At 44.5% G+C, this 24,525-nt stretch overlaps 1 protein-coding gene across 1 annotated transcript in view; it reads left to right on the top strand.

The window, feature by feature from the left end:
• Positions 1-8,804: 8,804 nt before the first annotated feature.
• Positions 8,805-24,525, top strand: part of LOC144718178 (unconventional myosin-X-like) — a 48,012-nt gene continuing 32,291 nt past the window's right edge. The window contains exon 1 of the mRNA XM_078593892.1: positions 8,805-9,048. Coding sequence (XP_078450018.1) covers positions 9,043-9,048 — 6 coding nt within the window. The 5' untranslated portion in view covers positions 8,805-9,042. The remainder of the gene's footprint in view (positions 9,049-24,525) is intronic.

Here is a 24,525-nt window from a genome sequence, read left to right on the forward strand (position 1 = left end):
GAGTGGTGAGGGTGAGTGGTAAGTGGTGAGGGTGAGTGGTGATTGGTGAGGGTGAGTGGTGAGGGTGAGTGGGGAGGGTGAGTGGCGGTTGTTAGTGGTGATTAGTGAGGGGTGAGTGGTGAGGGTGAGCGTGAGTGGTGAGGTTGAGTGGTGAGCAGTGAGGGTGAGTGGTGATTGGTGAGGATGAGTGGTGAGGGTGAGTAGTGAGGGTGAGTGGTTGTTGTGAGGGTGAGTGGTTGTTGTGAGGGTGAGTGGTTGTTGTGAGGGTGCGTGGTGAGGGTGAGTGGTAAGAGTGAGTGGTGAGGGTGAATGACGGTTGTGAGAGGTGATTAGTGAGTGGTGAGGGTGAGTGGTGAGGGTTAGTGGTGAGCATGAGTGGTGAGGGTGAGTGTTGAGCGTGAGTGGTGAGGGTGAGTGGTGATTGTTGAGGGTGTGATTGGTGAGGATGAGTGGTGAGTGGTCAGGGTGAGTGGTGAGGGTGAGTGGTGAGGGTGAGTGGTGAGAGATGAGTGTTGAGGGTGAGTAGTGAGGGTGAGTGGTGAGCGTGACTGGTGAGTGGTGAGGGAGAGTGGTGAGGGAGAGTGGTGAGGGTGAATGGCGAGGGTGAGTGGTGAGTGGTGAGGGTGAGTGGCAAGTGGTGAGGGTGAGTGGTGATTGGTGAGGGTGTGATTGGTGAGGATTAGTGGTGAGGGTGAGTAGTGAGGGTGAGTGCTGAGCGGTGAGGGTGAGTGGTTGTTGTGAGGGTGAGTGGTGAGAGTGAGTGGTGAGGGTGAGTGGTGAGGGTGAGTGGTGATTGTTGAGGGTGTGATTGGTGAGGATGAGTGGTGAGTAGTGAGGGTGAGTGGTGATGGTGAGTGGTGAGGGTGAGTGTTGAGGGTGAGTGGTGAGTGGTGAGGGTCAGTGGCGGTTATGAGTGGTGATTAGTGAGGGGTGAGTGGTGAGGGTGAGCGTGAGTGGTGAGGGTGAGTGGCGGTTATGAGTGGTGATTAGTGAGGGGTGAGTGGTGATTGGTGAGGGTGTGATTGGTGAGGATGAGTGGTCAGGGTGAGTGGTGAGGGTGAGTGGTTGTTGTGAGGGTGAGTGGTGAGGATGAGTGGTGAGGATGAGTGGCGGTTGTGAGTGGTGATGAGTGAGTGGTGAGCGGTGAGGGGTGAGTGGTGAGGGTGAGTGGTGAGGGTGAGTGGTGAGGGTGAGTGCTGAGTGGTGAGGGTGAGTGGTGAGAGAGTGGTTTAGTTTTGAGGGTGAGTGGTGAGGTTGAGTGGTGAGGGTTAGTGGAGAGTGGTGAGTGGTGATTGGTCAGTGGTGATTGGTGAGGATGAATGGTGAGTAGTGAGGGTGAAGTTGAGTGGTGAGGGTGAGTGGTGGTTGTGACGGTGAGTGGTGAGGGTGAGTGGTGAGGGTGAGTGGTGAGGCTGAATGGTGAGGGTGAATGGGGAGAGTGAGTGGTGAGTGGTGAGGGAGAGTGGTGAGTGAGAGTGGTGAGGGTTAGTGGTGAGGGTTAGTGGTGAGAGTGAGTGGTGAGGGTGAGTGGTGAGTGGTGAGGGTGAGTGGTGAGTGGTGAGGGTGAGTGGTGAGGGAGATTGGTGAGAGAGGTTGGTAAGTGGTGAGTTGTGAGGGTGAATGGTGAATAGTGAGTGGGAGTGGTGAGTGGTGAGGATGAGTGGTAAGGGCGTGTTGTGAGTGGTGAATGGTGAGGGTGAATGATGAGTACAGTCAATATGCACTGCTGTTATCATACCAGGTACCACCACCACAATATGTACTCCTCTCATCATAGCAGATACCACCACAGCAGTATGCACTGCTGTAATCATAGCAGGTTCCACCACAATATGCACAGCTGTCATCATAACAGGTACCAACACAGCAGTATGCACTGCTGTAGTGATAGCAGGTACGACCTCAGTCGGTATACACTGCTGTAGCGATAGTAGATACTGCTATCGAGTTGGTAGATACCGCTATAGTAAATACTAAAACAGTCAGTATATACCGCTACAGTCAGTCAATACTGCTACAGTCAGTATATACTACTATACAGTCAGTACATACTACCACGGTGAGTAGCTACTAGAGTCAGTAGATACTATTATAGAGTGAGTAGATACTGCTATAGATTTTGTAGTTACTACTATAGTCAGTGGATACAACTATAGAGTCAGCAGATACTATACAGTTAGTCGTTACGAGTATATAGTCGGTAGATACTACTGTAGGCCCAGTAAATACTACTATGGTCAGTAGTTATTACAGTCACTAAATACTACTACACAGTCAGTAGCTACTACTGGCTCAGTAGATACTACGGTACAGTCAGTAGATACTACTACAGAGTCAATAGATACCACTTCCTCTGTTGTATGTAAGGTGTTGTTAGTATATATACCTACGAGGGGTAAAGATATTTTTTGAGGGGGGGGGGGAGACCGCAATTTTCGGAAACCTTTTGACATCAACTATTTACCCCACACTTTCTACAACTTTTTGGACTTGTGAAAGCCTCTTATATATTTGTTGGTGGAGAAATGTACAAACAGCCCACCGGGCTTTGACAATACCTTAGTATCTGTGTATATATATGTAAGGTTTTTAAGAAATATATTTTTCACCCGGGCAAAGCCGGGTACTTCCGCTAGTTCTCTATAATCTATTGAGATATCTTCTGCGTGCTGTACTATACTAAGTATATTGTAAGGTGTAATGGTGTTTGCTTATACTAGTTTTATGTTCACTATCTATCAGGTCCAAAAAAAACCCTCGTGAATGGTTTAAAAATACAAAAATCAGAGAACCTCACCCAGACAAGGTATACCGGGGCACCCCCCTGGAGCCAGGCCTGGGGGTGGTGTTGGCCGGCAAGCACCTTGTGGCCGGGTGACCCATGTAACCCGGTCGGGCTCATCCTGAAATTGCTACGTGACGCCGTCCTGTTGGCCCACCATCCACAGGCTGAAGAGTGAGGGGCAGGTGCGATGCCAGTATGGCAGCGAGAGGGATAGTCTCAGATGGACTGGACCTTGGCAATGGAGACGTACTATTGGGACGTGGAATGTCACGTCACTTGGGGGGGGGGGGAAGGAGCCAGAGCTGGTGGAGGAAGTGGAAAGGTACCGACTAGATGTTGTCAATCTCACCTCCACACACAGCATTGGCATTGGAACCAAACTTCTCTATCGGGGATGGTCTCTCTCCTATTTTGGAGTAACCCCTGGTGAGAGGCCTTGGGCGGGTGTGCGGACACTGACAAGCCCCCGGCTGGGTGCTGTTTAGTTGAAGTTTGTCCCAGTGGATGAGAGGGTCATCTCAATGAGACTTCGGGTCTCAGAAGGGAAACTCTGACTGTTGTCTGTGTTTATGCACCAAACAGCAGTTCAGAGTATTCTGCCTTCTTGGAGACAGTGGGTGCAGTGCTCAACTGAATGGCGCATACTGACTCCATAGTCTTACTGGGAAACTTCAATGCTCATGTGGGAAACGATGGAGATACCTGGAGGGGCGTGATTGGTAGGAATCCCCCCCTGATCTGAACCCGAATGGTGATCTGTTATTGGAATTCTGTGCTAGTCACGGAATGTCAATAACAAGCACCATGTTCGAACACAAGGATGCTCATTAGTTTACTTGGTACCAGAGCACCTTGGGCTGAAGGTCAATGATTTACTTTAAAGTTGTATCATCGGACCTAAGGCCATATGTTCTCGACACTCAGGTGAAGAGAGGGGCAGAGCTTTCATCTGATAACCACCTGGTGATCAGTTGGATCTGACGTTTGGGGCACTGATCAGATAGACGTGGAAGGCCCGAACGTGGACATTGAGTCCAAGTGGACAATGTTTCAGGACCTCAATTGTCAATGCAGCTGCGAAAAGCTGTGGTCTGAAGGCAGCTGGTGCCTATCATAGCGGCAACCCTAGGACCCACTCGTGGACACCAGCGGTGAGGGAAGCTGTCAAGTTGAAGAAGGAACTATGCTCTGAAAAAGGTCTCCCAACTCGATTGAGAGGTACCGGCTTGCCAAGAGGGCATAACATTGACCTCAACTAAGGAGATAGTTGAGAGGTGGAAGAAACGCTTTGAGGAGATCCTCAACCCGGTGGAAATGCCCTCATCTCAGGAGGCATCCCTGGAAACAACTGGGGGGGTCGGATCCTTCACGTCTGCTGAAGTTACTGAAGAGGTCGAGGGCATTTGAAACGACAAAACTGCTGGGGTGGACGAGATTCGCCCAGAGTTTTTGAAAGCGCTGGACAGTGTATGGGTGTCGTTATTAACACGCCTCTTCAATGTTGCATGGAAGGCGGGTACAGTCCCGCTGGATTGGCAAACTGGGGTCGTGGTTCCCATTTTAAAAAAGGGGACCAGAGGGTGTGCTCCAACTACAGAGGAATCATACTCCTCAACGTCCCAGGTAAAGCCTCTGCCAGAGTGCTGGAGAGGAGGCTCCACTCGGTGGTCGTGCCTCAGATTCAGGAGGAACAATGTGGATTCCATTATGGTTGTGGAACAATAGACCAGCTCTTTTCCCTCACAGATATTTGAGGGCTCATGGGAGTATGGTTCTCCAGTTTACCTCTGCTTTGTAGACTTGGAGAAAGCATATGACTGTGTTCCCCGCAATGTCTTGTGGGAGGTGCTGCGGGAGTACAATTTACTGCTTTTGTATGCTATCTGATCCCTCTATTCCAAGAGTGAGAGTTGTATCCGTATTCTTGACGTTAAATCAAAGTCGTTCACTGTGGGTTTTGGACTCCGCAAAGGGTGCGTCTTGTCTCCACTCCTGTTTGTGATTTTCATGGGCAGGATATCAATGTGCAGCCGAGGTATGGAGAGTATCTAGTACGGAGGTATGGAGAGTATCTAGTACGGGGGCATGGAGGTGGTGTTGCTGCATTTTGCAGATGATGTTGTCCTCTTTGCCTCGTCAGTCTGTGATCTCCAGAATTGCACTTTAACGGTTTTATGCAGAGTGAGAAGCGGCTGGGATGAGGATCACCTCCAAATCTGAGGTCATGGTTCTCTCCAGGTGAGGGGGGAACAGCTGCCCTTACTGGAGGAGTTTAAGTACCTCGGAGTCTCTTTCGCGAGTGATGATAAGTGGGAGCGGGAGGTGCGGCGTCCGCAGTGTAGCAGGCACTGTACCATTCCGTGGTAGTGAAGCGGGAGCTGACTTCTCAAACAAAGCTCTCGGTTTATAGGTCGATCTAAATTCCAACCCTCAGCAATGGTCAAGAGCTTTGGGTAATGACCGAAAAGATGAGATCGTGGGTACAAGGGGCGGAAAGGAGTTCTCCGCAAGGTTGCTGGGCTCACTCTCCGTGATTGGGTGAGGAGCACGTTAATCCGGAAGAGCCTCAGATTCAAGTGGCTGCTCTTCCGGATGGAGAGGAGCCAGTTGAGCTGGTTCGGGCACCTGGTAAGGATGCCCCCCGGTAGACTCCCCCTAGAACTCTACCGGGCACGTCCCACTGGGTGAAACCCCGGGGTCAGCCCATGACACGCTGGTGGGACTATGTCGCTCGGCTAGCCTGGGAACGCCTGGGAATTCCCTAGGAAGACCTAGTCTGTAGTTAAGGAAAGGGACGTCTGGACTGCCATACTCAACATGCTGCTGCCGCGACCCTCACCACGACAAGCAGATTGAGAAACGACCAAATGAATGTATCAGGTTACTCGTATATTACCAATAAGCATTTATTTTAGCAAATGTTGTGACACGTACTGTCGAGTTACCCTGGCAAATGATCGATTTGTGTGTACTCGTTACATACCTTCTTCAAAACACATTGCCAATGCAGCTCAACTCAATTGTTCTTTTGACAGACATTGCAGCATCACGTTGTATACGAATGACAACACACGTTGCTCGTCTTTCAATGTGTTATTTAATGACTTTTTTGCCTTCAGAGAAACTGTTTATTTATATTTCCTGTGGATTTGTCAGTGCTTTGGCATGCTGCCAGTTGTGCCTTGTACAGTGCAATTTAGATTTATAAAGTATTTAAACACAAGCTTAATTAAAGACGAGATGTCTGCACTTCATTACAGGTGTAGTGACATCGGGGATGTCACTGTATGGTGCCGGTCCGCAAGGGTTGTGCCGTTCGATGTTCCTACATCGTGGACAGCACCATGTGGGTGGCTGTGTGTAGTACCAGCCCTAGCGGGGCTTGGTGAGCACTGGGATAGTGCGGGCACCACGCACAGCGTGTGGTGGAGGCTTCCCCGAAGGGGAGGGGGGAAGTGTCAGCCCAGGGGCAGGATTGCCCCGGGCCATGGCAATCTGGTTGACCCCATAGACACGTGATTCGGAATGTCCATACAGGGGGCCCCAGGTGGGGGGACTCGGGGGTGATCACGTGTCCGGAGAGAGCTCTTGAGAAGGATCTAAAGGGAACGAGAATGTTTGGGAAGGCGGACGGGGCCGAGGGCAGAGCGGCCCCGACCGGAGAGGGATATAAGGCGGGTTCCTGAGAGAGACCGCGGCCGCTGCGTTCTACAAGCTCGAAGCTCAACATCTTCAAGCGGCAAGCTCTACATCTCAAGCTTAAGCTCTCCATCTTACGAGGCAACCACGTGGTCGGAGACCCGAGTGAGGGATTGACCCTTCATAGCAGTAACTCACTGTAGTCTGGCAAAGGGGCAGTTACCCCTTTGTGTTATAGTGTTACGGTAGTACAAATAAAAGTATTGCCTCTAAAAGGAACAACGTCTGCGACTCAGTTGGACCCACTATACAGGCAATGAAATGTATCTGCTGTCAGTTTTCCAAAGCACGTTGTGAAGGTGGCCCCCGTGATGTCAGTTTCCCTGGCTACCGTTTGTCAGGTGGGTGTAGTGTGGAACGACTCAATTTGGATTTGAATACAGATGAACAAATGCAGTAAAAAGAGGGCTTTGGGAAAGGAAGCTTATGAAATTAGGTTTGAGAAAACCCAAGTTAAATAAATGTTATATTTAAAACCGTAACATCCCTATCGTTATTCAATTTTCACACATCAAGGTGAGCTTGTACATTACAGGCCAAGGAAACCTCTTCAGTACATCGGTATTTCTGTAAGCTTGCGTGTTGGGAACAATGGTCCCCGGTTTTATATTTATGTGCAGTCAAAACTGTTTTGAATGTGGCCATTACCCAGTGCGCCTAAGTGGCCGTTGTACTTGCTAGATGCGAGGCATGGCTTTTCTGTTGCTTTGCTAAATTTAGGATGAAGATGCAGCCATGCCAGAAATAGTATTTTGTAATTATAAAACGTAGTCTAATCGCAGTCATAAAAGTAAATATATGAACAGATACCACAGTTTTTTTTAATAACCCTTTGAGATTACTTACACTCACTGCTTTTGGTAACATATTACAGGACAGTATGTATGTTTTACTAATGAAGTAATGTTCTCACTTAAAACTTTGTTTATATGTTACAGTATTTATAATGTACATGTATGTTATGCTTAAAGTCTATTTACCCCATAGTGTACTGTAATGGCTAAAAGCCTCCATGCATGTTCACAACAGTTGAGGTACTGATTTTTATTAAATACATATTGTAGGTTCTACAACTGTAAGCGCTGCTGCTGCCTTACATGGTCAGTGCACTTGCAAAGGTTGGATGGCTTACGATGTCTAGATCGTAATGTTTTTGCAAGAGAAATCGAATAAGTGCCCTTGGTCCAGTGTTTTTAGTCCAAATCCAAAATAGTGAATTACTCATATTGTATTGAAATTATAACAGTGTATTCACAATAGTCGCTCTCCTTGTGTGCCCAATTGAAAACCCCTGTAACTGCACTCGCGAGATTGTCCTGTTTACCCTATAGCCATAAAATAATATTTGTCTTTCAGAGTATGAAATGATAATTCAAGATTTTTGCAATATGCACGCATTTTCTTTCTACATATGTTTTTGTTTGCCTGTGTGATAATCAATGTGAGAACTGGTTGCTGTCAGCATTGACGTTAGGTACTTGTCGAAGCAATGCCAACAATGAAGTTAATCACAACATCTTGAGTGGCAGGTTTTGGAACCTGGTGGTAAAATCCTGAACTCACATCACTTTTCTCCTCCCCCGCTCTAGTCTTTCTTACCCCAAGACAATGCCCCATGCACTATTGTCCTTGTACTTCCTCCCCCCTCTACCACTCCTTCTGTCAGCCCACCACCCAATCCACATACTTCAACTTAGAGCTTTAATGCGATTTTAAATGGGTCTAATTATATAGTGTGACAGTGCTGTGTCCGACAGTGTAAACTGTCCTGAATGGAATAGTATTGAGTCCACTTTACCAACTTGTGCATATTAAAACCATTGCCAACACATGCATATGTCACTGCACATCATCAATCCCAAAGCTTTGCTAGTACTGTATTGTTACACGTTTTAAAACATAACAGGAAACAAGCATTTTGCATGAAAACTTAGTTTTATGCATCGAACGCTTGGGAGACGTTTCAAGGTAACTTCATCAATACTGTTATGCATTGTGTTTATAATTTATCGTGCGGTTTCCTTTTCTTCCTGCTGTGAAAAGTGATTACACAATTACAGCCACTGCACACAGTCCCGACACACACAAAAAACACAACGCCGTACCGACGCACTCAGCCATTCATCATAAACTTGGCTCTGCCTTCACCTGGGATGGTCGGGGGGCTTTTAATGTGAAGCCACACCTCCCCCACGAGTGGAGGAGTGATGGATCACATTTCATTGTGGGGGTTGGGGGAGGCGCTGGCTCCGAGGGAGGCAGTGGTGGTGGAAGAGGCTGACTGGCTTTGCCTGTTGGGGGAGGGGTGTCCCCTGCCAGTGTTGTGTGGGGAGGAGGAGTCTCGTTGAAGCTTCGCGTTTCTCTCTCTTGTCGAGAGAGAGAAAGAGGAAGGGGGCTAGAGACGGAACTACCGTCCACTTTTCCATGAGACACGAGCAGTTAATCGCGCCGTGCAAACATTCAGCCGGGCGGGCGTGCTATGCCACTCTGAATCCGTCCCAAGATGCGACCACCACCACCACCACCAACATTCGCCCGAGTGCCACTTCGCAGTGGCCATGAAGGTACGGGGATGGCAAATAAGCTCTGCTGTGGCTTGTACAGCAGCAGGGTCGTATGGGCCAGCGTGTGTTGCCCCATTCACATGGGTCGAAGACTGAATCGTTATGAGTACAAGGCTATGATGGGTGGTTCTGTGTGTGTGTAGTTAGAATAGAGATGTGTTGGGGGAGAGAGAGAGAAAGTAGCTTTTCCAGTTTTGTAACTCGCTCAGACTTTTGGGGACAACTATTGTTGTAACATTGGCGTCATCGGTCCCTTTCGCAGAAACATTCAAGTCCAAAGTAGCTCGATCTCATCTTGTTTATAATGCTGCTGTATACGTGGCGTGGTGGTGCAACACAATGCTCAGAAATGCTGCTGCAAGCCTTGGTGAATGTTTTATGTATCGTGCACAAATAATATTGCTAAAATGTGGGGAATACATAAAAGACAAGTTTAAGTTTATAAACTCTTACTACCGTATAGCTTTAAACAGATAACCTAACCCTTATGATGTCGCTTGCAGTGCCCTAAATTGTCAAAAAAAATGTTTAGCCAATTTAATATATCAATGGTCTGCTGTGTCTGGGTGAATATGTGCGAGGTCTTGGTGCAATTCCTGGGTCCTCAAACTCGGATTTTTTTAAAGTTTAGCCCATGCTGCATGCATGCTTATTCTTTGGTTCTGTCTGTATGCATGCTTGTGACTTATCCGAACCCTTCAGGCGAGTGATCCCTTCAACTTCGTAACGTTACTCCATCTAGTTTTGGAACAACATGTGCTCCCAAAGTGGAGTTGAAGGGGGTGCCCAATCACCTCCTATGTGGACCATGCTAGCTTGGTCAATGTAAATAATAAGTAGGAAAAGTGGGGAAAATGTATCGATATGCCTGTGGCACAAAACAACGGGGGCACCGATGCTCTTGGTTCGTACTCAGATTAAATGACAGACTGACGAGGAAAACTAGAACGGCCAATTTAAGTGTATTATGTAATTTTTTTTGGTGTGGGTTTTCTTTGCCACGTCTAGACAGGAAGGGCTCTTTCTAACACCATGTAATTTGACCACATTCAATGCCAGATGTGTGCCATGCTGCTGCTGCAATCCCCTGGTACCACTGCACTGCTGTGATTGTGGGCAGCGTTTCTCTGTTTTCAGTTTCATTTGTTAGGTATAACCCTGTGAGCCATGCGGCTATTTGAGCCCCATCACTGTGGGCCAGTGCTGCACTGCTCACGGGAGAGTTTTGGAGCATCTGAAGGGAAGAAGCCCCTATTCTCAACAGTACACTGCCATTCTCCCGCATGGTTTTTTCTCCTTGTCTCATGGCACTACTGAGACCACCAATGCTTATCCTGTTTCATAAATCACTGTACAAAGGACACATTCACATGCGAGTTAGTGGTACTGTGATCGAAATGGCACCAAGTTGCTGAGGCTTTTTGTGTGGGGGGTGGGTGGGTTTCTACTCGTCAGATTGCAACTGTCGCCCTGTGTCGGTCGGATTTACACCTCGCCTCTTGTTCACGCCTAGTTTAATTGCATTGAGTTTGTTGAAAAGCTGATGGAATTGTGTTTACTTTGGCACCACCACACGTCGCCCAACCAATTCCCACCCAGAGTTTGGTGCTCCTTTCCACGCGTGAGAGCGCTGCGCATGAAACAGTGATGCGCGCACACCTGCCACTGTAACCCCTCCACAGAATTGCTAATGGATGGAGCACAGGTCTTTTTGTTGTTCTTGTTGTGCCCTTTCTCACTGCTGGTGCCGCGCGCCTGTCCTCCGGAAGGTGGCCGAGGACGCCTGTCACCTGTGCTGTCTGTCCGGCCGCAGTAAAAAATGGTGAAGAGAAAGAAGTGACTCGTCTCTTGTTCTCCCAACACCACCAAACTTACTGGGGTGTGAGCAAGGCACAGGCAGAGAGAGAGAGGCCCTCTTTGGCTGTAACATCAGTCGGGACAGGTTTGAACATGCTGGCTCGCACCGTGCGTGCCAGCGCATCTCTTCACATGGTGAATGTTTTTTTAATTCCTAGAACCGAAATAGACGAACGTTGACAACCCGCCCTTCATGGATTGCCAGTCCAAAGCCAAAGGTTTTAAACTCCTCGAGTTTTTGCGTAGCTTGGCAGAAAGTCGTGAGTTTGTGGTGCGTGTCCGCACAAACATTTTTAAAAGTCGTCACTTGAAAAGTTTAAGAAATAATGCATTTAAAAAAAATCAGAATTCACAGTTTACCTGCATACACGCCGTAACACAGCAGTGCACGATTCATGTTATGAATGTGACTACTGCAATGCAAGTTGTGTCAAATATATTACAGTACAGTGTTTAGTGTTACATAAAAGCACGGTACACACCTGTTTTGGGGCAGAGACTGCGAACAGTGCACAATAAGATACAAGCATCAACGTTGTAAAATTCAACGTGCAGTACTTCACGCAGTGTTTAATGTATATACACACACGTTTAGACATAGATTGAAGTTGTTGCGTAACTTTCAAACCGGCATTTATAGTAATAGAATAAATAGACTGTTCCTGCTGTCAAAGGGGCAACCATTGCTACATCTGTTTGCCTTGTGGAAGGAATGATAAGTTTCGGCATTGTTAAACGTTGTGCTACAACACGACTGTGGATGACACTGGATCCATGCTATTATCTTCAATAATGAATACTTTACATATCTGTCAATCCCTTATCAGTGCCTACCTTATTACAGACCAATTCAGACATTATTGGTCACCCCGTGCCCGTATAAATCTCAACGTTCATCCCACAAAGTCCCATCAAAAAGAAGGATAAACAAATAGACGAAAAAATTGCCCGATTGAAACGACTGTACGCCGTATGGACCTGAAAACTAAATTTCCCTGTACAAAAATACGGGTAAACCGTATGGGCTGACAGGTATGTTAAACTTGTGCTGCAAAACGACTGTGGATGACTGGATCTTTGCTATTATCTTCAATCATGAATGCTTCACCTCAAAGAGCCGTCCAATGGTGGTTCAATGGGAGCAGACGTAACCCTGTGACCAGACACTTGTGGAGGGCGGCCTGAGGGATACGATCGTAACTAATCACTATGGGCCTCTCCCAGTTTCTAATTTTGTCTTACTTCCTGTATACAGATCCACATTAAATAAACAGCAGGAGATGGCAAAATGCAAGTGTTGTGCAAGAATGTAAAATTAAACACGTTTGCGTGTGCTCTCTTTTTTTCGGCTGACATGCCTTTGGGCAGCATTAAAAGCCATGTTGAAACTCAAGCAAGCACTGATTAACTTGAACCCTGATTAATTTGAGCAGAGTTAACAACAGTGAATTCACAGTGGTTTAGACCATATTCACATCTCTGGACGCTCTCAAGTTATTTGGGATTTTGTAAAAAATAAAAATGTTACTTTTTGAATGAAAATACACCTACTGTATGCAGCTCTTTTAATGATTAATCCTTTTCATTTTGGTGTAGGGTCAGTTTACCCTTCAGATAACACGCTCACTGCTGCTCACCGCTACGTGACTCATGGGGATGTGATGATGAATCTCTCACGATTTAAATTGTCATAGCACTCATCACAGCTGCATGTTAATTGTGTTTATGCATACAGTGATCTTGATTACTGTGACATCGTATATAAATCAGCCCCCAGTACCGCACTGAAGAAGCTGCTTGACTCAATTTATCACTCGGCCTTAAGATTTGCATTGAACTGCCCATATAGGACCCACCACTGCGATCTCTACATTTGGTCAAACTTAACATCTCTTAATGATCAACGGCTTGTGCATCAGATCTTATTTATTCACGATGTACTTACAAAAAAAATCAGCAGAATATCTGCTGGAATCTCCTCACTGTTTCGAAGAACAAATGTGACCTAAGATCTTCGCTCATTTACCAGCTTCACATTCCTTATTGCCGTACAAATACTGGAGGAAGGGCCTTTTCTATTGATGCTCCCAGGGTCTGGAATGCTCTCGCCAATAAACTGCAACTTGGATCACTACCTGTGAGATCTTCACTCAAAGCTGCTCGAGAGGAGCTGTGCACCCCTAGCTGCCACTGCTATTCAGAATGACCTGAAATCAAATGTCTCGCTCCGGATGACCGCAGCAAAGTATGATCTTGAGTTTTGATTATAGTTTGCTGATCTTTAAAGGTGCATTGAAAAATTTTGATACTCCTACTGATACTCCTGCTGTTATGGAATGACTCATGCTGCCAGCTATGGCTGCAAAGTTTCATCGTACTTGCTATGTATATCGTTTATTGTTAAATTTGAATCACAGTTACATTGTTTTTATAGCTTTATTTTGGTGATTTCGAAAACGTTTTGGTTTAGCCATATTTGTTTGTTGTAGTACAGAGTTAGACTGATAACTTTAATCTAAATTGTCTTATGGTTATTGTTTGACTTGCATCCCACTGGGATTTTTACACACAGCATTGATATACGGTGCTTTTTGAAAGACTGCTGTTTTTTCCTGGATTTTTCTGTTGCGCGTAGTCACTTTAAGATGTTTCTTGTTCATGGTTTTGTTTGTTACGGTTTCACCCGATTCAAGAGCCGCATGGCTCGCAGGGCTATACCTAATAAATTAACTGACCTGAAAAGCAAAGGAGAGACCCCCCCCCCCAGTGATGCAGGGTTTTATGTAAGGAGGGATGGCAGTGCATATAAACGACCTCTAATGAGGCACAAGATCATGGAAATAAAATGTTGCCGATGCGCAGGGAAATAGAAACCAGTGGAACATTGTCCTAACTGGTGGATATGATTCCTTACACTATTCATTCCAGTACAGTCATATGGCAAAACCACTGCAATTTTGAGATTAAAGATTTACGTTTTGAGGGAAATAAGGAATGTTATACGGAGTATATTATTAAGGAATATTGTATTGTAGAGCATTTTAACTTTAAAGTCAATGCCAATGTCACATGGTTCCCATAACCTTCGATTACACGTTTTTTTGTGCATAGCCATTCTTGCGTTATTTAACTACAGTACCTTATTCATGATTAAACATTCTTGTTTGTCGTCATAATCAGCCATGTTCCATCCTCTGCTGGATGAAGGCCTCCCACATCATTGCCACTCACCACGATACAACAGACCATGTCGCTCCCATCTCATCGCTATGTTTCCGCGGTGGTTAACCTCTCGGGCAAGATTTCTCCCAGAGCTGCCACCCCAGTCTGATCAGCCAGAAACCCTTTCGCCCAAGAAGTTTTAATGTGTCCTGCTCAAGCGAATTTTTCTTAACAGCCACTATTGTGTATCCAATTTGTGTTCTCTGACCCATGTGTTCCTTTTTCTCTGGTTCAGTGTCATTTGTGGAATGTAAATCCCAATGTTTCTTTGTGTAATTTGTATCTTTTGTTTCATTTTTTTGTCAGTGTCCTTGTTTACAAAACTGGATGTAAGTTGTAGGTCATACAGTTTGCACTGACTGCAAACTTATCCTTTAGACCCATTGCTATGTTGCTTTGGTACATAAGTTTTGACAACATTTCCTACATATTCCTCTTCTGAATGTGTACAAAGCATATGAAGTTATAGTGGTGGTGCAGTGGTTCAAGCACTGTGTTGTGAACCCAGGTCACCGCAGTTTTGGCGAGTAATATCAAAGCCAGCCTTGGGCCCCAATTCCACCCAGCTCTTATTGGTCACTACGATGAAGTTACTGTACAGTATAGTCAAACAACCCCCATGACTGGCAGGGCATGATCCCTTCATCTAGTATTAGATTGAAAAAGAGCTTCTCTACATTCTATTCCTGAGCGTAAAACTGTAGAACCCCTCTTAACGACCAACCCTGTTAATGAATAATCACTTAACGACGGGTCTCCATAGAGCCCAATGTATAGTGTATAGTAGTGTAATAGTGTAATTTATAGTCGGGTAGTGTATAGTACTGTTGTGTACAGTAGTGTAGTACTGTATATAGCAGGGGCGGTTTCTTCATTAGGGCGATTGGGCGACGCACCACCAATGTCATTCAACCACAGAGTCACGCTAGCCGTCACTGTGCCTCTGGATATAGTCCAATCAGCGTCATGCTACGTTCTGTGGAGTACCGCCTCTTTTTGGGCGATTTCCCTCCAGCTGAGAATCGCCCCGAGTGGTCCCATAGACTTACATTCAAAGATGTTTTTTTTCGAACGGCGGGCGCTGCAATGCATTCTCTATGGCTTCCGGGAGGGCTCGCCCTAACGTGCTTACGTCATCATACGTGCTTACGTCATCATACGTAAGCACGTTTCATCCAACAATATAATTTGTCGCCACCTAGTGGAATCTTTAATAAAAGAAACTTGAGTGGTTTGTTTTAATAGTGAGTATAGAAACAAACAAGATGTATTGTAAGAGTCACTTTATTTTTCATTAATATTAAAGAAGTGAAGTTGCCTTTACATGCTTAAGATGTTAATTTATCCATTGCATGGGTGGACCTTATCCTTATCAATCATCCAGACATTTGCCCCCCCTGAGAGATTTTGCAGGAGCCGCCACTGGTATATAGTGTATAGTAGAATAGTGCCTCCATAGAGCCCAAAGTGTTGGCTTACCAACCCCCTGGTAACGACGGGCTGTTGTTTGGTACAGTAAATATTCATTAATGCATTGATTAATTATGTTTCTTTTAATGTGTTTATAATGTTGTTAGTATCTTTATGTATTAATATATCTATTGTTTACATGTTATAAAGTACTTTTTTGGGTGGAAAAAAATGTAACTTTTGATGTTATCATAAATAATTAAGCCTTTAATCTGTATTTCCTATTCTCGCTTAACGACCAAATCACTTAACGATCGGTTTCGTGGAACCAACTACCGTCATTAAGAGGGGTTCTACTGTATTGTATATACATTTTGCCATAATTATACTCCTATCTTTTGTGCTCTCCGAACAATCTGAGCCAACCTTGGAGCAAAAACCCAGTGCCACAGACCTTGGCACTGCTCCCTTTGGGTGAAAGATGAAGTAGCAGTGTCACCACGTTCCTAAGAATGCTACTGGGCTGGGAAGAGGGGGCTACCCAATGTGGAACAGTGTTATACAAAGACATTCCTGCGGAGGGAGCTGCTAGGAACGTTGGTTTGCTCGGTCAATGGCCAGGGTCAACGGCGGCGTGGTGTATTCCGCAAATATGGCTGACTGTGAGGGCGGGCACAAGCCGGCGTGAGTAGGTTAAACGTTGAGTTTTATAAGGGCACACGGGGTGACCAGCCCCTCCCCACCCAGCCCCACCCCACCCACCCCTCTCCACCTAGCCCCACTCCTGCCATTTTTGGATGCAGGACGGACGGACACAATAATCCCCTGTGGGCTGGTGTAACCAGGAGGTTCCTACCAGTATTATAGTATGCAATCTACCAGAGGTGGGACAAAGTCATTGTTATGCAAGTCCAAGTCGAGTCGCAAGTCATCAAATTCATGACTCGAGTCTGACTCGAGTCCAAGTCACATGACTCGAGTCCACATCTCATAGGTGGGACAAAGTCATTGTTATGCAAGTCCAAGTCGAGTCGCAAGTCATCAAATTCATGACTCGAGTCTGACTCGAGTCCAAGTCACATGACTCGAGTCCACACCTCTGCAATCTACTACTTGCAGTACTATTGGATTTGAACGTAGGTAGCGTGTGCTTGATGCACATATAGGAGAGACTCTTTTTAAGAAGAGGAAGACCGTTGAGAATGATGAGTCTCAAAGGTGGTGGCATGGATCACCGTAGAAATACAGTGTACTTAAGGATTGTACATTTTCCAAAAAAATGCCAACCACCATTTGTGATCAGAATATTAAACATTACTGCAGGCCCTTAAATTACTACAAAACGTTAACGGCAGTGCAAGTTTTGCGTGTAAATAGAGCATTTCGTTTAAGATGCGTTACAGGGTGAGCTATGAATTGTGATTCAGTAACATTTTACGTTCCTGTTTAAGCAACACATCCTAGTGGCCCTCAAAAACTGATTGGGAAGCAATACGCTTTTAAATGTAAGTGAAATCTACTATTTTTTCCCATGTTTGAAAAGTGTCAAATCGGTCCCCATAAATGTTTTAAACCACTTAAGTACAGGACATTGACCGCTTGGCGATTAATGTGCATACATCCCTTTCGCCAATCCACTGCTGGGTAAAGGGACTCCCACACACCATGTGGGTTATGGCGGTTATTCGATATGCAGTGATATGGTAAATATTTAAATGTTTAAAGAGTAATTTGAGGAAATGTTTTTTTCTCTCCCTTTAATCCCCGCACACGCAGACCACAGACTTAACTGCAAGCCTACTTAAGGAGTTAGACAAAAATGTGTATTGACAAGTGGGGCCACATGCCCCATATAACGTCTCAACACCTTTGTCAATAACACTACCTTAAAAGAGGGAAACAAATATATAACACTGGTCAACACACTTTTTCTGGCATAAGGTATTCCAACGGTTATAAGGTAATTTTGCGGTGCTGATTCCAAATATGGCATCAGTTTTTGTCTATCACATCAGGTTTTTGAGATATCAAATATTACATTTTAAATAAAAACTGCAGAAGAAAAATATTAAATAAATGTGGATATCTACATAAAATGATATTATAAACACACTATCCTAAAAATACAGCGCCATATTTTAACACTCAAGCAGTCACTGACTCGTTACAACTTGCAATCAAAAGTAACAGTTAATTTCGGTAAAATCAATGAAAATGGGGTATGCCGATAGCATAAAATGAGATGTGATAGAGCAAATCTGAGATCATATTTGGAATCAGCACCCTGAAATTAGTCTAAAACAGCTGCAAAAGTCCAGGCCAGAAAAAAAAACATTTGTTGACCAGTGTAATCTGTCATTTTTAAAGCAATGGCCCTTAGCAGAGAGAGATAAGGTCAGAGAGATAGAGGCCAGACTTTAGACTGCTTAACAGTTCTCAGAGGTAATCCATGTCTCCAGAAGAATTGTGCGATTGTTGGTGCGCAAGTTCACACCATATTTTTTCTGTAAGGTTGTAACCCACCCAACTCCAGATGTCTTTTTTTACGCGAACGTTATATTGTCAGGTTTTTAAAACGGAACAATATCGTATCAGAACGTGTTATATTGTAGATATGTATGGCATTGCTTTTTCAAAGGATTTTGACTACTCCACGTATGTTACTTGTGCATGAAGTCACCTTTGTTGGAGTCGGCTAACGAGTAAAGCTCTAATTTAAAAAAATAGTTAATTCCCCTTTCAAAGGGAAATTGGCAACACGCGGGCAGCTCGATGGGCAGATGGCAGCAATTGATAAGAGAAATAGGATTGTTCTGTTGAGTGCTTTGCACAGGACAACGTTTACTCTGTGCTGCTTCTTTTGAGAGGTTCTTGCATATTGGATGTCCACCGATTGAATTTCGAATTTTCATTGGAGAAATTAACACTTGCAGGTCGTAGCGGATTATCCCGCATGACAAGCTGGTGCTTGCCAGGAGCGCGCACCCTCTTTGTGCGCTTGTGAACACTCGTCATGGGCCCCTCCAGGATTTGTGATCAGGTCACCAGAACTGCCGTCCATTTCGATCGGTATTTGATCATTGCCTGGATCCCATTTACAAAACCCGAGATAAAGCCTCCGCTCTTAACCTCTGGAAAAAATAAGTTGAATGAATAGTTGGCACTGTCTGACATGAGTGCGCTATTTCTGGAATTATACACTGGCATTTATAATGTGGTATACTGTACGTCAAGAAGGCTTAAACTTCTAGCGTCCCATTGGGAGTAAAAGGGTTGTTATTGTTAATGACCCAAAAGAATAGGATTAGGAGACAAAGCTTGTAAAGCACTCATTGCTGTGCAGGGTTATATGTCACATATGCTTGAGATTTGTGCAGCTGCTGTTTTTGTGCCAGCATGAACGAACACACAGCATGTTGGCACTTACCACACGACCAAGAGTTACTACACATTTAGCATTTCCAAAAACCCAACATAGAGGCACATAAATACAAATGAGTCCACTGACCTTTGGCAACGGCTATGTACACCATATGTATCTGGGGATGGCACATTATGCAATTGTTTTAAGATTCAAATAATAATGATGTGTACTTATATTGCATTGCATTATTTCATAAGAGCACATTCTATATACTTGATAAATAGGAAGACAATATATTTCCTTTATGCAGTATATCTTGTCTCCATAAAAAAAAGTATTTCAATACTTCCCATCAACCACGAGCTTTTGGGAGTTGATAACACTATATAGCACAGTTTTTGTTCCTCAATAATAGTAAGTGTTATTTCGTAATTGCTTATTCCTACAAAGTATAGAAAATGGTCATTCCCCCACAAACTTTGCTTTTGTGACCAGGACAGTGATATTTAGAAATTTACACTATTTTCAATGAGAAAACAGGCGAATTTGTCTTTTCGTTCACATAAAGTCAGAAAAAACAACATGAATAAAAAATAACATTTATTTAGACTAAAGTAATACATAAATGACGACAAAAGATGTAGAAGTGAATAGTTTTTCGACATTTACGATTATAATGTAAATCACTTTCACGAATCACCCCCATCATGTTCTCGTTATACTGTCCTTGGTAGTGGCGTTCAAAGTCTAGTATATCCTGGTGGAAGCGCACGCCTTGTTCCTCCGAGTACGCTCCCATGTTCTTGAATTTATCAAGATGAGTATGGACTTTGAGGGACATCCTACAGCCCATTGTGCCATAGTTCTTCACCAGAGTCTCAACCAGCTCCACATAGTTTTCGACCTTGTAATTGCCCAGGAAGCCACGAACCACTGCGACAAAGCTGTTACAAGCCGCTTTCTCCTTACTAGTGAGCTTCTTGGGGAATTCATTGCACTCCAGGATCTTCTTTATCTGTGGTCTGATGAAGACACCGGCTTTGACCTTTGCCTCAGACAGCTTCGGGAAGAAGTCTTGAAGGTACTTGAAGGTTGCCGACTCCTTATCTACAGCTCTGACAAATTGTTTCATAATGCCCAATTTGATGTGCAGTGGTGGCATCAGCACCTTTGGGGGGTCCACCAGTGGCTCCAACTTGACGTTCCTTCCCACAGAGAACTCGGTCCGCTGTGGCCAGTCCCGCCTGTGGTAGTGCCCCTTGGTGTCTAAATCTTTTATAGTAAATTTTGTTTTACTTTAGTATAAATGTTAATTTTGATTAATATGTCGTTTTTATCTGACTTTATGTGAATGAAAAGACACAAATTCGCCCCTTATTCAAAATAGGTACATATCAAAATATCACTGTCCCGGTCACAAAAGCAAAGTTTGTGGGGAATAATGGGCATTTTCTGTACTTTTGAGGCATAAGCAATTGGAAAATAACACTTACTACCCAGGAGCAAAATACATTTGTTACACTGTCATTTTTCAGCAGCAAATTCTGGACATGTTTCAAAATACACTGTCTCGTCAACAAAGGCAGGCTTGCTTTAACGAATGCTGATGAACTGCCAGATGTTATCAGTCGGGACCAGTGGCGGCTCCTGCAAAATCTCTCAGGGGGGGCAAATGTCTGGATGATTGATAAGGATAAGGTCCACCCATGCAATGGATAAATTAACAGCTTAAGCATGTAAAGGCAACTTCACTTCTTTAATATTAATGAAAAATAAAGTGACTCTTACAATACATCTTGTTTGTTTCTATACTTACTATTATTACAATCCACTCAGTTTCTTTTATTAAAGATTCCACTAGGTGGCGACAAATAATATTGTTGGATGAAACGTGCTTACAGTATGATGACGTAAGCACGTTAGTGCGAGCCCTCCCGGAAGCCATAGAGAATGCATTGCAGCGCCCGTCGTTCGAAAAAAAACATCTTTGAATGTAAGTCTATGGGAACACTCGGGGCGATTCTCAGCCGGAGTGAAATCGCCCAAAAAGAGGCGGTACTCCACAGAACGTAGCATGACGCTGATTAGACTATATCCAGAGGCACAGTAACGGCTCGCGAAACTCTGTGGTTGAATGACATTGGTGGTGCGTCGCCCAATCGCCCTAATGAAGAAACCGCCCCTGGTTGGGACCCTCTTTTTTATACTTAATTGGTGGCACGTTGGCTAGCGCACTGTGCTAGTAAGTTTAACCCCTAGCCATGGATAACATCAGGGGGCGAGATATATGTCAAACGTTACTGGGTCTCCAACCTCCTTTCACCAAACCGCACTGACCAGCATGTTGGAAATATGATCAAACTGCGTCCATGACTGACGCGCAACTGGAACGCCTAAGTCCAGCAGTGGGTTTACAAAGAGTTGTACATGAATTGTATATCTCGTGTTATAATTTCTTAAGGCACAACATATTATCCTCATGGCGGTTCCCCAGGGTACCAAATAATACAAAATGGTCGAGGCAATTAAATATTTCATTTCTGGGACACTATTTTCTTCCAGGTTTGCAGTCGATACGACATTGGGAATACGGTTGAAATTGAGTTACAAGATTTTAGGATACGACAACACACAGTAAGTTAAATAAAAGCGTGTAAAATGTTTTAAAATATATATTTTGAAATGTTAATGATAGAATGTAGTCTTGTCATCAGTATGACATAGGTATTTCAAGTTTGCAGTCGACAGCACATTGGGAAGTGAGTAAAAATTGAGTTGCAAGATTTTTTTTGAGAATACAACAGACGGTGTGAGTTAAATATAAAAGCGTGTAATTAATATAAATGCGTGTACTAAATATAAAAGCATGTAATAAATATAAAAGCGTGTAATAATAAAACATGCGGTGTGGTGGCAGTGAGTTGCCATGTGCACCGCGGGGTCATGAGTTTCACCGAAGAATCGAGATGCCGCCCAACGCACCATCGGCAGTGTCCAGGATTTTTGGTGATATCCGTGAATTTGATGGTAAAGCTGAGAAACTTTGCTGGATCTGCCGTAAATTTATTCCAGTTTCCTCCCGTATATTTAGTTAACATTTAGTGCTTGAAAGTCTTGCAAATGTTTTTTTTTTAAATCCTTTATATTAAGTTCGCTTGCTTGCTTGCGGGCTTGCTTGCTTGCTTGCGTGCTTGCTTGCTTACGACCGTGCAAATCTTTCAGTCGTTTTTTAACCCACTTCCCGTGATCCAATCGAGCTGACATTTTCCACACAGACTCTTTGTGCGAGACAATTAATGTTCGTGAAAAAAAATTCCCAAAATTTTACACTTTTTAGGCAAAAAAAATGTATTTTACATATATTCAAATAGAACTCATTCATGGCTTTGGCTGAACGTCACAGTGTAAGAGCCCAGAGCGTAACCCCTCCACAGGCCGTGGCGGAGTAGTGCAGTTGGTAGCGGCCTCGCTTCCCATGCCAAAGGTCGCGAGATCGATCCCCGCGTCCTCCACAGGCGAATATATTTTTTAAATCCTTTATATTAAGTTCGCTTGCTTGCTTAGGACCGTGCAAATCTTTCGCTCGTTTTTTAACCCACTTCCCGTGATCCAATCGAGCTGACATTTTCCACACAGACTCGTTGTGTGTGACAATTAATTTTCGTGAAAAAAATTCCAAAATTTTACACTGTTTAGGGAAAACAAATTAAATATTTAATTACCAATTGCTTAATGGTGGCAGACAATCATCTGACCCATAGGTGGCAGCCATCTCAAGCCAGAGGACGAGAGGACTCTAGCCGCCACGCATATAAAGGATTTATAGTGAAAAACTTTGTTTTTACGGGTTTACTTGTTTAACCCATATGCTTGCCTGGCATTTAGGGGTTAGCACGTAACGTTACATTATATTGAGAGCTATAACGTTATGCATAGGAAACAGTGCAGTGTGTACAACCTTGGGTGTGCTAGGTGTTCAACATGGGCCGTGTTTCACGAGCCCAGCCTCACTTTGGGAAGGCTGTGGCGAGGAGAGATGTTGTAGAGGCTTCTTTAGAGCTTTAACGTCTTCGGTAAATCCAACTGTGGTGTTGTTTGCTTTGCTCAATGGTTCCTGGGAATGTTATTCAATGATACCAAGCTGTGATTGAGGGGAGTTTTCAACAAATATGTTTCTAATGGCCTTAACGTGAGGACTGAATGAGATAACCCAGGCAAGTTTAATAGCATTCAATCTCCAAATTAGTGTGAGTCAAAAGTCTTCCACAGTCTTCATGCTTCATGGTTTCCTCAGTTATATTTTGTGAATCATATTTTACTAAATGTGAACAGACATCGTCCATGAGCCCAGACCATTTATTTCAACTGCATTTTGTGTTTAGTTTGTTGTCCTTGTCCTTCCCCCACACCTCTGATATATATAGCTTTACTACCCGGCTTTGCCCGGCACTTGGATTCACCACGCCCGGCCACCTTTGTCTCCCCAGTGGTGATGTTAACACACCACACCAGTTACTCATTTGAAGCTGAGTCGACCTAGGGGAGGCCCAGGAGCGGTTAAAATAATCGTCACTGGTGGTGGCCATGAGCAGGAATTGAACTCGGGTCGCCGGGTTCGTAGCGCAGCACGCGAAACGCTACACAGTCGCTGCCCCCCCCCCCCCCACAAACACAAGATCCAGGTCCGATTCAATACAGTACACAAAATCCGTGATGTAATCCCATCTGTCAAGAGGTTATTCCTGACATGCAATATCCTGGAGTCTACAAACTTGAGTTGTACCTGCGATAGCAGTTACAATGGGGAAGCGAAACGACATGTCTCGGACCGTGTTCGCGAACACAAGGCAGATCTGAAACACGGCAGAACCAATACCTCTGCTGTGGCTGACCATTGTTATAACGCTGTGGGCTCACATGATATTATTTTGTCCGAAAGCAAGGTACTCTGCAAACCTTCGGGCAATTATCAAAGGTTTGTTCATGAAGCCATCCAGATATATAACCCCTTGCCACGGCAGCTCTCTCGCCTATTTCAGCATTTTTTCTTGCTGTGGTTGTTCCACCTGATGAAGATTGCTTGTGTTGCGATCGAAACGTCGTGATTTATTTTATTTTATTTCTACCTACGTGACTTTACCAAAAGAACCAAAGAGTAAGCTAATTCAACTTTGTGAGCCAACACTGCCATTGCTATGCATGGCTTGGGGAAGGGAGCCCCAGACCTTGCAGGCAGTATAGGAGAATGAGTGACCTCCATTGAGCAAAGGTTTATTGGGGGCTTGATAGAAAGCCTTGGTTGCAAGAACAGAGAATACATACAGAGTAGAGCGAGATGGAAGGGAAAGGTAGGAGATCACGGGTGTGGAATAGAATAAAGGGAGATAGGCATCGGCGAATCCATTGAGTATATTAAATATGGTGAGTGTGATCTTGAAATTGAAATTTTAAATGGGAGCCAGTGGAGAGAGATTGGAGTAATGGGGGGTGGTGTGGTCTTGAGGGATTTGTGGGGGGGGGGGGCCGCAGAGGTGTGGTTTGTAATAGTCATATATGTTTGGTAACTTTGACTCGGTAATAAGTATTTTGTGGAAGTTGATAATTTTTCAAAAATTATGAATTTG

The sequence above is a fragment of the Lampetra planeri genome, chromosome 1 (assembly GCF_965212315.1).
Source record: "Lampetra planeri chromosome 1, kcLamPlan1.2.h2, whole genome shotgun sequence".
NCBI lineage: Eukaryota > Metazoa > Chordata > Hyperoartia > Petromyzontiformes > Petromyzontidae > Lampetra > Lampetra planeri.